The 18,110-nt window shown below is 48.1% G+C and overlaps 1 protein-coding gene across 1 annotated transcript in view; it reads right to left on the minus strand.

Moving 5' to 3' along the window:
• The window catches only part of WDR3 (WD repeat domain 3), a 386,077-nt gene that overhangs the window by 65,158 nt on the left and 302,809 nt on the right, over positions 1–18,110 (minus strand). The window contains exons 22-24 of the mRNA XM_069635757.1: positions 17,944–18,036; positions 16,968–17,015; positions 11,521–11,564 (exon numbers count right to left, since the gene is read on the minus strand). Of these exons, the coding sequence (XP_069491858.1) occupies positions 11,521–11,564; positions 16,968–17,015; positions 17,944–18,036 (185 nt within the window). The remainder of the gene's footprint in view (positions 1–11,520; positions 11,565–16,967; positions 17,016–17,943; positions 18,037–18,110) is intronic.

An 18,110-nucleotide genomic window follows, 5' to 3' on the forward strand; every position in this document is an offset into this window, starting at 1 on the left:
CATCGCCATCAAGTGCGCGAACCATGGCTGCCGGGCCCACATTGGGGCCACTAGTATCATGGTAACTTGTTCCTGGTGCATCTTGTGCACCACCTTGTTGAGAAGGGGAGTCGGGGGAAAGGCGTAGACAAATTTCCCTGACCATTGAATCGACAGACCGTTCCCCTTGGACTGGTTCTGGGGGTACCAGGAGGCGTAACTTTGGCATTGTGAGTTCTCCAGAGTTGCGAACAGGTCTATTTCCGGGAATCCCCATTGCGTGAAGACGTCCAAGACGATGTCTTCGTGCAATCGCCATTCGTACTCTTCGGGCAGGGGGAAGTCTCTGCTGAGTTCGTCTGCTAGCAGATTGAGTTCCCCTGGTACGTGTTGTGACAGTAGGAACATGTTGTGTCTGAGAGCCCACTTCCATATATTCTGGGACAGCTTGGACAGTCCTGGAGAGTGGGTGCCCCCCTGTTTGTTGATGTAGTACATGGCTGTGGTGCTGTCTGTAGGGACCATCACTGTCTTCCCTTGTAGGTATTCCTGGAAGGCTTTTAGTGCTTTGAACACCGCCAGTAGCTCCACTAGGTTTATGTGCTTGGATGCTACGCTCGGAGTCCACACTCCGTGAGCAGTCTGATGGGATAGGTGAGCCCCCCATCCTGTGAGGGATGCGTCCGTGGTTAGAGTAGCCTCCACCGCGGGTGTGGCAAAAGGTTTTCCTATTATCAGGTTTTCCTTTGTCCACCACCGTAGCGAGAGAACCAAGGCCTGCGAGACCACCACTAGATCGTCCCATTGTCCGCTGGCCTGACACCACTGGCTGTTGAGCCACTCTTGCATTGGGCGCATGCGCAGGCGCGCGTGAGGTACCAAGTAAATACACAACGCCATCATTCCTAGCAAGCGCATCGCTTTGCGCACCGTCACCTCTGGACCTGCCACATATTGGGGGATCTGAAACAGCATGTTTTGGACCCTCTCGTTGGAGGGGAAGACGAGGCCGTCCTTTGTTCGAATTAGTGCCCCTAGGAATTGTTTGACTTGGCTGGGGTCTAAGCTGGACTTCTTCTCGTTGATGGAGAAGCCCAGTTGGAACAAAAGGTCTACAGTCTTTTGGGTGTTTGAGAAGCATGTCTCGTAAGAATCCCCTGTTATGAGCCAGTCGTCGAGGTAAGGGTATACTGGGATGGATAACCTGCGCAGGTGGGCCGCTGCCACTGCCAGTACTTTCGTGAATACCCTTGGTGCAGATGCTATGCCGAAGGGTAGCACTCTGAACTGGTAGTGTTTGCCCTCTATCATGAACCCGAGGTATTTTCTGTGCGCTGGCAACATTAAAATATGAAAGTATACATCTTTCATGTCCAGTGTTGTCATGTAATCTCCCTGTGATAGCAGTGGGATCACTTCCTGTAAGGTCACCATACGAAACTTTTGGGGTTTGAAAAACTTGTTCGCTGGGCGCAGATCTAATACAGGGTGCATGGTTAGATCCTTTTTGGGTACAAGGAAGTACACTGAATAAATACCTTCCATTACCTGAGATAGAGGCACGACCTCTATGGCTCCTTTTTCCAGCAGTTGGTCCACTTCTTGTGGAAGGATGGCGAGTTGTTCCGGTGTCATGCGGCGTCCCCTCGGGGGTCTGTATGTTGGGGAACTGTTGAACTCTATACAGTAGCCGCGGGCTACGGTGGAAAGTACCCAGCGGTGTGATGTTATTCCCTCCCATGATGGAAGAAAGAATGTTAACCGGCCCCCGACCGGCGTTGCATGGGAGGGGACGCGAATCTTCACGTCACTTGTTGGTGGCTTGGGAGCCTCTGAGGGTGGAACCCCGGCCTCTTCCTTTGCCACGGCGTTGACCCCTCTGATTGTACTGGCCGCTATTACCCTGGTAGTTGCTGGCAGAATACTGTTGTTGGTTTTGTTGCTGGCGTTGTCCACGAAAAAAGCGCTTATTACCAAATCCGCGCCTGTTAGGGGGTTTTGAAATTTGGTCTAAGGTCTTTATTGTGTCGAATTCTTTCTTCGCGTTCTCCAGCGCGTCATCCACTGCTCTCCCAAAGAGGTTGGACTCCTCTATGGGTTTGTTAATAAGGGATGCTTGTGTTTCCGCCTTAAATCCGGAATTGCGAAGCCAGACGTGACGCTTCAGTAAAATTCCTTGTACCAAAGTGCGGCCAGCCGTCTCTGCTGCATCGAGGGTATTCTTGACGATGCTTTGATTGACCAGAGAGCCCTCGTTAACTGTAGCCAGCAAACGAGTCCTTAGGGGTTCGGGAACTTCTTCGATGTCCTGTTTGAGCTTAGCCCATTGAGCATCGGCGTAGCTTGCCAATAGGGTATTATTATTGGCGATTCTGGTAGAGAATGCTGCAGAGGTGGTGATTCTCTTGGCTAGGGCGTACAGCTTCTTCCCCTCTTTATGTGGGGGTGCCTCGCTGGTAGATAGTGGGACGCCTGCCCTTTTCCTGGTGTTGGTCACGACCAGGGAGTCCGGGATTGAGTGACCCTTAATATATAATGGGTCTGATTGAGAGGGAGAGAACAGTTTCTCAATCCTCGGATTGACCCCTCTCACCAATGCAGGAGTGGAAAGAGAAGGTGTAATACGTCTCTTAACTGAGGCGAGGATGGGTATAATTTGGCTAGTGGGGGGTTTTTCCTTGATAATCCGCTCCACAAAATCGGTGTCTGGGGTGACTTCCCCAGTTTCAATTTCGAAATGTGCTGCTGCCTTCTTCAGCAGTGCATTGAAGGTGGGTTGATCATCGACAGGCGAAGGGTTCCTGACTGCTGTAGTTTCAGTAGACCGGATGACTATACTGCTACTGCCTGTGTCTGTCGACCTAGCCGGTGACTGCCAGGGATTTGGGTCGCCCTCGCCTGTGTCCTCCTGGAATCCCTCCTCACATAGGTTAGTTTCCTCGTGAAAACCTTCCTCTTCTTGTTGGTCTTCAACATAGGTGAACTCATCTTCCTCTTGGAAGAAAGTATCGTCCTCAGTGGGATTGTGAGAGTATATGTCCTCCTGTATGGGGTCCTCCTGTATGGGGTTATAAAACCTCTGGTATTTAGCCCTTGGACTCTCCAGGGGTGCCTCCCTTGGTCTCTTGGGTGTCCTGTCTTCTGGGATGGACATGAACCTGTCTAGTTTATCCATACAGGTCTGGAACCTTTCAAAGGTCCACTGAGGTCGGCCAGGACGGTCTGGGAATGAAAAAGGAGTTTCTTCCTCCTGTAATTGTCTGGTTCTGTCCCATAACGTCGAAGAAAGAGAGCCTTCGCCTTCTGAGTAGCCTTCTCGCTGGCTAGGGCCTTCTGTCGGCGTCGGGAACTGGCCTGATCTGTTTTCCGGCGCTTTCGGCGTATCTTTGGCCTTGTGCGCGGTTTTCGCCGTACGTCTCTGGCCGTCCTTAGATGCTATGCGCGCAAGGCTTTCGGCGATCATTCTCTCTTCCGAGGGATCGGTCGCCGTCGCGCTATGTAACGTCGAGCCTTTGCTCGTCGAGTCCTTGCTGGCAATGTGAGCGCTCTTGCGATGCGCGTCGCCGGAGGTTTTGGTGTTCGCGCCCTTATTTTTAGAATGCCCAGTCGCCTGTCGCGGAAGCTGTGGCGGGGAGGGCTGACTACCATTACGGTAGGGGAAGACGCCAGTGGGCCCGGCGTCCCCGTTGGCGCTATGGCTGCCTTCGTCTTCGACGAATGCGTGCTGGGGGGTATGTGCTTTGGTGTTTTCCGTGTGCGTCCTTGTCGGCGGGGTGTTCATCCCCATAAGATGGCCGTGGGCCGGGCTTGTCGGGGCCGGGGACGGAAGACGAGGAGCGTGAACGCTCCTTTGAGAGGTCTACAGCCTCCGTTACGGGGGCTGTGTAGTCACTGTCCTCGTCACACTCGGGGACAGCGGGCGAGGAGTCAGGCCTCGACATGGCGTAGGCCGCCCACCTTTTGACCCTACGGTCTTTTAGAGTTTTGGGCTTTAGTAATTTACAGGCCGCACAGCCGTCCTCCTGGTGATCGAGGGGTAAGCAACGGTTGCACCGTTTGCGCTTATCCTTCCAGGTATATTTACCCTTGCAAAGCGGGCAAAACCTAAATGGCGTCCTCTCCATAGCTGAGGGCAATAAGTGTGACTACGACATCAAAAGAGAGGGAGGGGAAAGAGAAAGGCATTCTTAAAGAGAAGAAAGAAAGGCCACAAAACCCCACTCTCCCTGTGTATGGCCGGCGAGGCCTGACCACGTGTTCGGCAGCGCCGAAGGATCCCCTCCGCTCGTCCTTCCGTCGAAGATCTTGCTCGGCGGAGAAACAGCTCTGCGTCGAGGGAGGGATCTACGTTATTGATATTAATAACAAACGACCAAAGGTCGAAGAAACTATTTGGCAATGTCTCTCGAGGAGCTCCGCATAAAGGCGACCAGTAGCTGGGTGGAAAAAACAATCTGAGGGACCTCGACGCTTGAGGGATTGTGGGTACAACGCACGTCACTATAGAGATAGTGTTACAGACACGCCTAGTCGACGTCCCCTTTTCGACTACGAAAAACAAAATGCAATACTCCACAGTGACCACTGGATGTCGGACCTATGCACAGCATGTGATTCTAAGCAGATTAACACACACACACACACACACACAACCCACCCCCCCCCGAATTACTTTGAATACTTTAGACGTTTACAATAGAACACTTTGTAATACTTGAGAATACACTTCAAAAAAACTATTTCACTTTTGTGTTTGTTCATGGTTAATTTGTAGCAACGTTAGAAAGGGAAAAGAAGGTAATCGTATTATTGCCTGTGGTTTCTAACAGTTCATACTGTAATATATTTACTGTACAAACACATATAGTAAAGTCACTTTATTGGAGGAAAATGGTTAGTTGGTGTAACATTAGCCTGGTTCAAGGTTCTCGAGAGGGTTTCTTCGCAAAGCAAGTATTTTAAGTCCAAAAACAGAACCCTAGCTAAAGGCAGTTCAGAGAGGGCTCAAAGAAAGTCTTGACAAGCAGCAGAATACAAAGAGTTCCTGAGGATTTCCTCCAGTCTGAAGTGTTATAGAAGCAGCAAGTTAACAACTAACAAGGGAGACCTGTAAAAGGACTCGAAGGGACACCAGCAGCGGCTTGAGTCAGAGGCAAGAGAGGGTGACACCTCTAGGTGCACGCCAACGCTCTGGAGCGACTTCTTGGAATTGGGTAAGCAATACCTTTTCCTCCGACAGTACCTTAGGTTAGAAGAAAATGTTTGTGCTGGATGCTCCGCAGTGTTGCAGCTCTGGACCCGACCTCCGGATTTCTTGGTCTGATGACTGAAGGCAGGACAATGGACGGGATGTCTCAGCAGCAGTCTCGAGGGAGGACCTGGGGCACGACTTTCAGCAACTTCTTGGTCCACTCTGCAGTTTTGGTGCCTTTTCTGCAGCACCAACAAAGGACACGGGACGCCCGGTCAATCTTCTTCGGTTCCTGCAGTCCCGCACTCTGGTGAGGCGGTCCCTGGCAAGTTGGATCAGCTCTCTGGAGCGTCCTTACGGGTTCAGCAAAGATTTATTTATTTATTTATTTTATTTATATAGCGCAGACCAGGCCCAAAGGCAACCGGGCGCATATCTTGACAGAAAGTTACAGGTATGACAAATCATCGCACTGGTACCAACAGATTGCGATCAGAATATACAGAATATACAATTGACGTTTACAAAGCAAAGCAATGAGCGGGACAGTAATGTCGGAGCAAAGCAAAGCCGGATGGTCCGTCAGAGTCAGTGAGATGTAACTAGCCAAAGCTTGGCTTTGTGTTTGAATAGGTTGAATGACGGTAAGGTTCTGATGGTGAGTGGTACAGTGTTCCAAAGCTTGGCTGCCAGGACAGGGAAGCTGGCACCACCAGCTGTGTGAAGCTTGAATCTAGGGATTGCAAGACCGTGGGACTGTGCAGATCTGAGTACTCGCGTTGGTATATGTTGAGTGAATCGAGAGGCTAGATATGAGGGGGCCTGGTGGTTAACACATTTGTATGTAAGAGTGAGTGCTTTCAGTGAGATCCTTTGGGCGACGGAGAGCCAGTTGAGGTTCTTCCTTGTTTCTGAGATGTGGGCAGATCGAGGGATATTAAGGGCCGCTCTAATGGCATTGTTTTGGGTAGTCTGAAGTTTGTTGAGATTGCCCTGGTTAGTGCCTTGGTACAATGCATTACAATAGTCCAATTTGGACATAACCAAGGTCCTGGCCAGGGTAATGCAGTTCTTGGCGGTGAGGAATGGGCGACAGGCTGAGATCAATTTGCAGGTGTAGGCAGACGCGGCAGCCACTGCATTGGTTTGTCGGGTGAGAGATAAGGAGGCGTCCAGGTAGATACCCAGAGTTTTGGTATCTTTAGATACTTTAATTAGATTACCGTCAATGTTAAAGGAGCCGAACAGGGGACTTAGTTTGTTAAGTCTCTGTTGCGTGCCTAAGATGAGAAGCTCAGTCTTATCATCGTTGAGGCACAGCTCGTGCTGGGCCATCCAAGCTTGAATGACAAGGTAAATGTCATTGAGGGCTTTGGAATCAGCAATGTAGTCACCAGTAATGGGTATGAGTATCTGGGTGTCATCGGCGTAGTTCGTGTAGGTGACACCCAGATAGTCAAGCACATCAAATAATGGTTTGGTGAAGACATTATAGAGAGTAGGGGAGACACAGGACCCTTGCGGGACTCCACACGGGACTGGTGTAGGGTCGGCCGATGCGGTGGGTGAGAAAACTCTCGTGTCTGTTGTCGAGGAATGACCTGATCCAGTTGGATGCATTGTCAGAGAAGTGGGCAGCAGATTTCAGGTGCCGACATAGTATTTGGTGGTTTACCAAGTCGAAGGCAGCAGATAGGTCCAGTAGTAGTAGAAGGGACAGTTTACCGTTGTCTTTAAGGTCCTCAATTTGAGTTTTTAGGTCAAGAAGAGCTGTTTCAGTCCCGTGCTTGGGTCTGAAGCCAGACTGTCTTGAGCCGAGGAGGTTATAAGTTTCTAAGTAATTCTGAATCTGCAGGTATGCTGCTCTGTCAAGTATTTTAAGTAGGAACGGTACAGTGGTAATAGGTCTATAGTTCGTTGGTGTTTCAGGGTCTAGATTCGGTTTTTTTAGGAGAGGGATAACCCAGGCGTCCTTTAAATTGTTGGGTACTGTTCCAGTTAGGAATGAAGAGTTGATGAAGGTGGTTATGAACGGAGCAAGGTCATGTGCCGCTTCCTTAATGATAGGTGCTGGGCAAGAGTCACCTTGGCAGTTAGAGGGTTTTAGGTTGCGAATGATGTTTTCGACCTCGAGGATGGTGAGTGGGGTGAAGCTGAAAGGGGTGTGAGTAAGGGAGGCCGTTGGCGTGGTGGAGGGTTTAGTGGGGGGGTTGGTGAGTAGGGAAGTTTGTTTGGCGTTAATTTTTGATTGCAGGGTGGTGATTTTGTTGAGGAGAGCGTTTTGAATGTTATTGCACCATTGCCTGTCTTTAGTGCAGGTATCAGGGGCAGGGGAAGGGGCTTCCAGTTCTTTAAGGACTTTAAACAGCTCCTTAGTGTTGGATTCTGCTTGTATAATACGTTGGTTATAGGTCTCCTTTTTAGCTTGTAAGATCGCTTCCTTGTAGTTGTGGGTGGCGATGATGAGGCGTTCATTGTTGGGGTTGCATGGGTGGCTCTTCCAGAGTGATTCAGCCTTGCGTTTTTCTTTGCGTAAGGCTCGTAACTGCGGGGTGAACCAAGAATTCAAATGGGCTTGTTGTTTAGCTTTCCGTAATTTAAGCGGAGCTATATTATCGATGGCTTTGAGCAGTGTTTGATTGAAGATATCTACTAAGACTGTGGGGTCATTGTGTTGGGACACATTTGTTCAGGATAGGAAGGATGAGTGGGAGGAGTTTATCCCTGGTGATGTCTTTTTTGTTCCTTGTGGGAGTGGCTGGAGCTATCGTGGGAGTGGTGAGAGGGTTGGTCGCTGGTAGGTGGAAGATAATGATGTGGTGGTCGGACCAGGCACAAGCGTGGTTGGAGCTTACGGTAGTGTTGCAATTGAGATCCGAAATCCAATCGAGCGTTCTACCTTTAATATGAGTAGGTTTGTCGATGCGCTGTTGGAATCCTAAGTTAGCTAATGTGATAGCGACTTCCGAGGCCAGATGATCATTAGTGTCATGTAGGCCAAGGTTAAGGTCACCTAGAAGTAGTACCTGAGAGTTGGGTTTCGTATTGACAGTCAGAATGGCTGTGATCTCATCTATGAAGGAGCTAAGTGGTCCTGGAGGTCTATAGATGAGGTGGAGGGTAGCAGTGTTAGTTGGAGATAAGGTGAGTTTCACGGAGAGGGATTCTGCAGAGCTGAGCTCTGTGTTGGGGATGATTCTAAGTATGATGTTGTTTCTATGTATGAATGCGACTCCACCTCCTTTGGATGTTGATTGACGGTCAGCTCTAAGGATAGAGTAGCCGTTGGGGATAGCGAGGGAGAGGAGTGGGCCAGAGGCTGCGTGTAACCATGTTTCGGTAATGGCCAGAAAATCGAGGTTATGAGTGGTGATGAGGTCAGAGATGTCCAATGCGTGGGCCGTAATAGATCTGGCGTTGAGGGCACCCTTGAGTTCTTTGGCGGAGATAGTGCTGTGGGAAGATGGTAACTTCTGTGAAGTAGTGGTGACGTGAGTGTGCTGAATGCAGTGGGCACGAGGTAATCTGGATCCAAGTCTAAGATTCCTGACTTGGAGTGTGCAAGGTTGATTAGGTGTGGGTTTAGTGGCAAAGTGATGGAGCCAAAGGGCAGGGTCATTGAGGTATGGGTTACTAAGGGGCATTGTGGTAAGGTGAGAAGTAAGGTAATGCGGGTCGGTCTTGACAGTGCTGGAAGGGGTAGGGGTAAAAAGGGATGTGGCAGTGATGAGACCTACGATGATGGCGAGAGAAAGGTGGCTGGCAGTTGGCAGTGGCCGCATATCGTGAGCCAAGTGCTCAAACCGTCTGTGCGGTAGTGTAGGCGTGCACTGGAGGGGACGTGGAGGAGTTGTGCGCTGGGCAGAGGTTGGATCAGCCAGGAAGTGGCCGTCCAAGTGCAGCTTGCTGGGTGAGTACATGTGCAATTATGCAAGCAGTGACTCAAAAGGCAAAAGATCAGCTACTGGGTAGGTACACGTGCAATTATGCATTCAATTACTCAAAGGCAAAGTTCAGCTACTGGGTAAGTACACGTGCAATTATGCATTCAATTACTCAAAGGCAAAGTTCAGCTACTGGGTAAGTACCCGTGCAGTTATGCATTCAATTACTCCAAGGCAAAGTTCAGCTAATGGGTAAGTACATGTGCAATTATGCAAGCAGTGACTCGAAAGGCAAAAATTCAGCTAGTCTGACAAGTTGAGTGTAGCAAGTTACGAGCAATTAGCTTAACAACAAACGCTGTACGATTATAGAACATAAAGGAGGTGCAAGTCGTACATAAGAGGAATTACAATAAGCGGTGGTTCGTGATGTGAGTTGTGATGATAGATGTGGCACTGCGTATTAAGGGTGCTCCCGAATGAAAGAGGGGAAGGGCCTTAATATCCAGTCTGGGCAGCAGTGGACGATAGGCTGGGTGAGTTGATCATACTAAGTTCAGCTAGGTCAGGTCCACGAAGAGTCTTACCGCATTTCTGGGGAACGAGAGTACATCAGCAGCTGGGAATGAGGTGTGTTGCGGGGCGGAGACCAACACCGTGGTGGGTTCAGCAGAAGGCACTCCCTCACGCTCCACGGCGCGAACAGGGAGCAAACAGGGGCCTTTGTAAACAGGGGCCTTTGTGTGGCCGGCGCTTCCGCCTGCCGGCGGAAGTGTGGGGAAGTTGTAGGTGCTAGTATCCTAGCGACGAGGCCTCAGCCTCGCTTTCATGCCGCACGGCGCCCGGCATAATAAGGTCAGGCAGGAGGGTCAGGCAGTGCAGGATCGAGGGGGTTCTGCCGTTGGCAACAGATTTTCGGTGATGCAGGTGGAGGGAGGGTGAGGTAGGGGGGTTTAGGCCTTACCCCGAGCAGCTCAGCCCTTCCGTGGCTATCGATGCGTGCGCGGAGCCGTAGATGAGGTCGAAGCACGTGGAGTGCTGGCGCTGGATGCGGATGCTGCTGCGCGTGGGGAGGGGCTCCTGCCCTCTCCTCGAGTGAGCTCCTGGCGAGGTGACTGTGCTCCAGGGGCAAACAGGGATGGATTTGACCTTTCCACAAAGATGCACTCGAAATGGGCAGCATATCTCCTAGTATTGGGATTCTGCAACTCAAGAAACTCCTAGGACCTGGGGAGATGGCTCAATTCAAAGTTCGTCTTGGGCCCGGTTGTTCCCACTAGCCAAAGGGAAGAAGTCCTCTTCGGAGCTCCTCTGTTCCATAGAAAACGGGGTCAGGACAGCAGTGGTCACTTCACAGTGTTGCTAAGGGCCTGCATGCATCTCTGGTGGTCTTCTTTGATAGGTTCTGCTTCCAGTGGTTGACTTGCTTTTCACTCCAGAAGCCTCACCTTTCATACAGTTCCAGCACACACTCATCTGCAATCTTGCTCAGCATTTCACAGTATTGGCGGTTGGCTGTCCAATCAGGACAGCCAGACCTCTTGTGGGAGGTGGTCCTATTTAGGCACTCTGGTAGACAAAGCTCAGCGGGGTGGAAGACTCCTCCCCCACTTCCTGCCAGCATTGACACTCTGGAGCCTAGGCGGTTATACCCAAGGATTCCCGCCAAAGGCAAAACACACACAATGACCTCCCCATCCGAGAATGGAAGAAAGGGTAACAGAGAACAACCACACTAGTTATGGTGAACAAAGAAGGGAGGCCCCAAGTTGGTACTTGGTTGGGTACCCCTATTGTGCACTACCGAGGCTATGGACCTAGCAAATTACACAAATGTTGGTAGAACACGTCCACTGCCACCAGCCATGACTAGCAGATTGTCTACATTACTAAAAAGTCACAGGAGTAGAGAAAAGGAGGATACTAGGTATCCCTTTGGCACTCCACTGAAGGTGGTGTGTGCCAATCTCTTAGACTATGGAGTTTTGGGAATTACAGTTACTCAAGGATATAGAACAAAAATCTTAAAGGGGGCTCCAAGGGTCCCCAGCAACACTGCCCATAAGGAGCTGTGTGCTGCAGTTATAAAACAAATATGCCTTTAAGAGCTATGGAGCAGACATAGCTCCATTCTTTGTACTCCATAGGACAGGTAGAGTACAAAGAATAGAGTTCCAAAAGAAAGAGCCCACAAGAACGAATGAGTGGAAAAAAAGGCTCCACTCATTCAGGATTGGAAGAAAAAGGTCCAGAAGTTCAGCAAAAAGTGCTTGTTGTCTCACTAGGAGAGGGGATGAAGCATACACATGATAAATCTAACACAAGCTCAAACAAGAGAACCACTGGGATGGAGGCAAAGAATAGACTTCTGAAACCAGGCTCCTTGACAATAGCAGTGCATCATTTTTAACAAACCAACTTAAGCCCCAACATTGGAGGAAGACAGACAACTTTCTGATCACCCACCTGGATTTTACCTTCTTGAAAACCTCAAGAACATAAGCCGATGGCTGGAAAAACAGAGAAAAGGGACAGTGTACGTTAGATGGAACAGGCAGTGCATTTATGATTAGACTGAAGAAAATCACGAAATGAAACTATTTCACAGTCCAACTTTATAGGATGGAGTAAAATAATTTCATTAAGTCTTTCTTCATATGTATTTTTAAAATTCCAAGACCTCACTCAATAAAAACTAAATGAAGACATAACATGAAACAGTGTTGGGATAATTTTCCTAGGCACTACGAGTAAGGCAAACAAACACATGCCAGATATATGCTACAGGGCTCCCCCTTCAATTGAAAACTCTCCCATGGGTAAACACAGCAAAGTAGTGAAAGGCTCCATATACTCTGGCAGGAAACAGGATGGAAAAAGGTATACCATGAGATAGAACAGGCAATAAGGGAATGCTCAATATATTTTTGGGAAAAAAGCTCTTCATAATATAGGCATTATGCAGTAGTAAGAATACAGTGTACTACAGATGGGTAACTGCGCAGCAGGGATTTGCTACATGTTGCTCTCTTGATGTTTTGTAAAACAACTCCCACAATCCCTCAACATGGACGATGATGGTTAGGGCTGATGGGAGTTGTACTCTAAAAGATCAAGAAAGCCAAAGGCTGCAGACTGTTAAGGGAGTTTTCCTGAAGTCCACCTGGAGGTAAGACTACCAAACTATCCCTTGGTATGCAGGTCCCCAAGTATTAATATAAGTCTGTACTATCTGTAAGGAACTCATGGTGGCAACAGAAAAGACAGACAAGTGATCACGATTCAAGGGTGTTTATTTAAACAATATGCAGGTTGGAAAAACACCTACCCTAAACCTAAATCTAAGATGGGAGACAGCATTGACCATCAAATGAGAAATAAGGCAGTCCACGTGGCGTTTTGTCAAAGTAAAAAAGCCAATACTAAAAAAACAAAAAATAAAAATAAAACTATTGTCTAATCCTTACAACTAATTGTAGAAAGTGTGTGTTAGGGAGAATTCTCAGAAATGTGCTAATTCCCTTCTACCTTAGAGACCCCCAGCACTTTTGCTGGACTTTTTCATTTTTAACCTGGAGAGAGTGAGACATTATTACCACTTTCTCATGTATTTTTCTATGATTTGAACACTGTTTCTTTTGGGTTTGGAGTCTGACAAACTCCATAGGCATCATCTTTGCGTTGTGACACACAACACCTTCAGTGCAGTGGCAAAGGAAAGTCTCTTAGATTTCCCAAAGGTTTACATACCTTCTCTTGGTGAAACTACTGTTTCCAAGAGAAGTTAAATTGACTTTACTTACATTTTGTAACTTCCTAGACCCAGCACACACTATCTTACCATAGGGTGCCGGAGGGGTTACTTAGTATCCCCTTTGTCTAGTTTCTCATGTAACATTTTTATGTTACCCTTTATACAATTAATGGCTGGTGGCAGTGGTTTACCTTTTCCTACCATTGTGTGTTTTTACCGCGGACTGCAACTGCAGCTGCAGCTACAGTAAAGTACCCAAGGATGCCCATTTTGTCAAAATGGCCAGTCTTCTTTTTTTGCCATTTCTTGCCGGAAAGGTCCTTCTTGAGATTTACTGTGCACGCCAAAACAGGTTTAGTCCCTTTGTTCATTTTGCCGTTGGCGGGATTCACGAGTGAGGCCTGCCTCTGGCTCCAGTATGCCTGTCAGGGGCAGGAAGTGAGGGAGGTGCCCGAAACTTCCTGTGCTTAATCCCCTGGGTTACAGGAATGCACCCAAAGGTGATTGGCCGGCTGGCTGTCCGGCAAGAACAGCCACCCTGCTGTGTGATTGACAGCTATGCTGGATTGTATAAGAGAAACCTGCATAAAAGGTGAGGCTTTTGGCTTGGAAGGCAGAGTCTACCATTGGACGAAGGAATCCGAAGAATAACTTGGAAGAGATGCCTGCTGCAACTCCTGGACCGTTGGTTTGCCCGGTGAAGCCCTGCTGCTGTGCTGAAGCTCCGAATTCGTTTTGACTAGAGAAGCCCTGCAAGGACGACTTCTCCCTTCTGATTGGTGGGACCAAGCAAGCTCAAAGTGAACTTGTTTGGACCTCCTCTCGCAGATGGCTGTACTTCCACTGCTGGTGGACCCGAAGTGCCAGGGAGAGGAACACCATGGATCGCTTTTAGGTTGGACCAGAGCGTCAGGAAGATCCTCCGGACTTCCCTGAAGCAGGACTGACCAAGTCTGAGCCACCTCAGCAGAGTGCTGGACCCCAGATGCGAGGAAAGTCTGATGTGGTATCAGAGAACCGCAGTGTTGCCATTTGCTGTCAGGCGCGAGGAGCTGAAACCGCGAAGTGCTGCTAAATTGGAGTTTGCCCATTCCTGCCACTGACCTTCCCATTGCAGTGCAGGAGTCCCCAGTCGACCTCCCTCTTGTCCCCATGACTGAGGCCCCAGCAACACCAAGATCTGCAGAGTTGTACACGAACAGGAGCCAGCTGGAACCATTTCTTCTAACCGTATATTTTGTTGTTCACTGTAAAACGCCTCGGATTAAGGCGCTATATAAAACAATAAATACAATACAATACAAACTTAAACATAAGAGGACTTACCTCTTGTTGTGTAGCCTTATTTGCTCTCAGTTGAGACTTGTCTTGGTTTCTTTTGCGGAGTTGCTTATAGCTTTGCCCCTCACAAGCTTCCCAGCTTGTGGCCCTTCAAGTGAATTTTATTTCTATAAAATTTTCTTAAAACATTGTGCAAGACTTTTACTTACCTGCAAAGAAGATCTTCAGCTCCCCTAGACTTTGCTCAACTAACATTGGCTGCCCTGGCTCCCTGAGAGACTCGTCTTACCTCTGACTCTGAGGCCTTACCTTTAGCCCAGGAAAGGGTTCAAGTTAATTGACATTGGAAGGTTTAAAAAGTACTTACCTGTTTATGAATCATTTTTTAACCTTTGTTTTATTCCCATATCTAACATTTGCAGTACACTCAGCATTGCTCTAAATGTACCAGTGCTAAATCCATATCCACAGTATCATAGCTATTTAAGTCACCAGAGGGTGTAGGAAGTGCCTGTGTGCCATGCTCAATGGGTATCATCTGATTTAGGGAAACTACAAGTGTGTTTTGAAGTGTATTATAATTGTTACATGTTTTGCTCCCTTCTGAAGAAGGCTTATATAACTGACTGTTAAATTAATTGTTTAATCAAGAAACCTTGAGTGCAATGTTTATTTGAATAATTGTCACTGTGAAACTCTATTAATACCCTACTGCTCACTCTGACCTCGCTTGAGATAAGCCTGGCTGCTCAGCCACACGACCAACCTGTGCAGTACAGACTGATACCAAAGGTTGGGTTCCTAAACCAACTGGGTGGACACATCCTCCATAGTCCACTTCTTCATCTTAATACCAGAGTGGTGTTTGTGGAGGGTTGCATTATATAAACGAGGTTGTGTCCACCCAGTTGGTTTCTTCCTCGTCTCAGTGTTTAAGTGTATCTTTGGGGGAAATTTTCTCAGGGATGAAAGGGAAAAAGGCACACAGCAACCTACAAAGGCTGCTGGAACAGACAGTTCATTTTGAAAAGGGAATGGGGAAAACCATGTCTCACCTAAGGATGTCCCCTCCTCACTCCCCAAGTTCCCTCCAGCCAGGTGATCCTCCCTCGCATATCCACCCACAGGGTCGGGATCCAAAAGCAATGGCCTTTCCCTAGCCACCCAAGAGGAGGATTCTGGGGGAAAAGAAGTGGAGACGCCCTCAGGTTCCTCATATCGGATGCATCAGAAAGTGAAAGAACACTTCAGAATAATAACAGAACAGCTTCCCTAGGTCTTATAAAGTCCAACACTAAAATGGTTTGGGGGCTTTGTGCCAAAAGTCAACAGTCCCAAAGTATATACTTGACAGGTCACTATTGGACACTGGATCAAGTTTCGGTCAGTCGCAGTACTTAGGAATCCGTTCCAGACAGAAACCCAAACGAAGAAAGATTAAGACTTCGGGGGCACACCACCTCAAGAAGCATCGAGTGAATGATGAAGTGCTGCAATGGAAGTCACGACGGTCAGGCAGCGACAGGCGATCTGCAATGGACGAACATAGGGGCAAGCTCAACACAGCTACCATTCATGCAAGAAGGCTAAAAAAGCACTAGCAGGCGTCTGGTTACACAAACTGAAGATGTTCAAAGTTCCATGGGTGCACTAGGAATGGTGACTGTTGCAGCAAAGCACCCCAGGAGATATGATATGGCATTTAGAACATGCCTTTACTGGTCAGTTCACCTGTTGGTCCAGGGACACTTTCAAAGGCTCAGACGGCACATATCCTTGAGCAGAGGTTGAGGTTGGTTGTTTCCACCGGTCCATGGGTCGAAGCACCAGCAAAGGTCTTATTCAGATCAGACGGAGGAGCAGGTCCTGACCGGGACTTCACTGGAGTTGGTGCTTGTCAGCTGCAGGGGTCATCCTCGCATTGTCAGTGGGCTGCTCTTCTTCATTGGGGTCTTCCCTCCAATGATGATCTGTGCAATGGCTGCAGGAATCCTACTATTATCAAAGCTGCTCTGGACTAAAAGCTCACGCAGGTCTGCCAATGGTAAGGATCTGCACCATTCAAACTGGCCCTGGCTATCCCATCATGGATAGCCACACATTCTGCCCAGCAACAGATATCCAATCACCAGGGTGTGGCGATATTCCCAGCCCCCACCTCTGGCCACACAGACAGACCATCACTTAGCCACGTGAAAGCAGCAGATGTCCCTGGGAAAGGGCATTCCATATAAGGCAATTCCGGCCGTCAGAGGACAGCAAGGAAGCCAAAGAACAATGTGGCCAGAGAAAAGGCAAACATCTCATGGCACGGCTATCTTAGAGTGCTAGTCACTTTTAGTAGCCATTTTGAGTAAATACAAAGGTGCGTGAGTAAAATGTTCAAAACATGGTAGGAAAAGACCTACTGCCACCTGCCCATATTGTTCACACTGCATTTGTAACCCAAAGATTACAAAAGAAAAAGATGTAATGATACACAGCATCCCAACAACACTACACTTTAGGGTGATGAGTGCAGCTGTAAAAACCAGGACATCTATAAAGCAGAGACAGTCCCTCAGCACTGAGACTCTTATGGACTTATCAGTCTCCACATAACAATTAGCCCAAAGCAAGGGAGGTAAGGAGAAGGCTTAACTCCAAAACGTCAGATCAGGATTGAAAACAAATCAAAAAAACAAAAAAAACAGGGGGACTAGGGGGTGTCCTTAGAAGTTTACAGGAGGAAAGCAGAAAAAAGAAATACAATCACATTGGCAAAGAAGGGGCATCAAATGTTACCAGCCAATGTCCATCCCCCATGTAACAAAGTAGGAATGCATTGCAATGCCTTACAATGAGGAGGGTACAATACATTGGAATGCCTTTCACTTACGGTAATATTCCCGTATGCCTGAAGAATTGGGTTGATTGGAAGAGGAACCTGTTAAAAGAGAACACAGTTAGGATTTCACATACATATCTGTATACCCACAAAGTCACTGCACCCCAACGGGAAGGACTAACACCTTAAAACATCTCAAATGTTTGTGCGTTCCCTTCTGCTGTTCACATGCAAGTGCTGTAAATAGCCCAAAGGTGGGCACTTCAGTTACAATACTCTGGAAGATTCAGGACCCTCTGCATGGGAATGCAGCCATTCTTGTTCCAAAGGTGCATAGATTTTATGTCCTCTCCCAAGACCTGGCTTTAGGAATACTTCGCCTTTTGAGTCAATGTTACTTTTTGGGAGCCATCTAGTTACACACCAATGCAATCTATTCAATCTAGTTTAAAAAATATTCACCCTACACAGCAGGCACTATGGTCTGCTGGTTTGCTATTGCACAGAGCAACCATCCACACACCGCAAAACAACCATTTTCCTTTGATAGTGATAAACGCTTTCTCTTTTCATCCTTACTGTGAAACCATGTTTCCTCTATTTGTAAACTAAAAAGCCATCTGTACAATATATAAGTGCCAGTTTGCATGTAACCTGGGTAATAAATCCATTCCACTTTAACCTACAACAGACTACAAAAAAACATGCTCATCTCCTAGACGTTCCCTCTATTCGTGAGCACAGCCCTTTCTACCTGAAATACTGCTCAGAACCCTGGGATATGAACCAAGTGCACCAAGAAACTTCAGCAATATGACAAGTTTACAGCTTTCCCAGTTAGGGGTCTGCTAGAACGCACCCCCAGTCGATGCAAGATGGCCAGTCCTGTAAACTCATACATTCCCAGAAGTGTTTCCCAATGCTCATAATAATGGCTGAGGGGTCATCGCCTTATCGAACGTTCCTCCCGTCCCCCATCTGCATCTCTAATGTGTTGGAGTACACCGGAATGGCGCTCTCTGGTTACCTCCTTCTCTGCAGCTTTACACATGGCACGGTGCTCCTCCCTCTTCTTGGTTTCCTCTCTGTAGAGTTCAATGGCTTCCATGACCCTCTCCGCCTGGTGAGCACAAAACATGGTGATCAGAAAAGGCTAGAGAGTGCTTAAAGGGATGGTCTAGTAAACATTTTTAT

Source organism: Ambystoma mexicanum, chromosome 7p (assembly GCF_040938575.1).
Source record: "Ambystoma mexicanum isolate Mex_15411 chromosome 7p, UKY_AmexF1_1, whole genome shotgun sequence".
NCBI lineage: Eukaryota > Metazoa > Chordata > Amphibia > Caudata > Ambystomatidae > Ambystoma > Ambystoma mexicanum.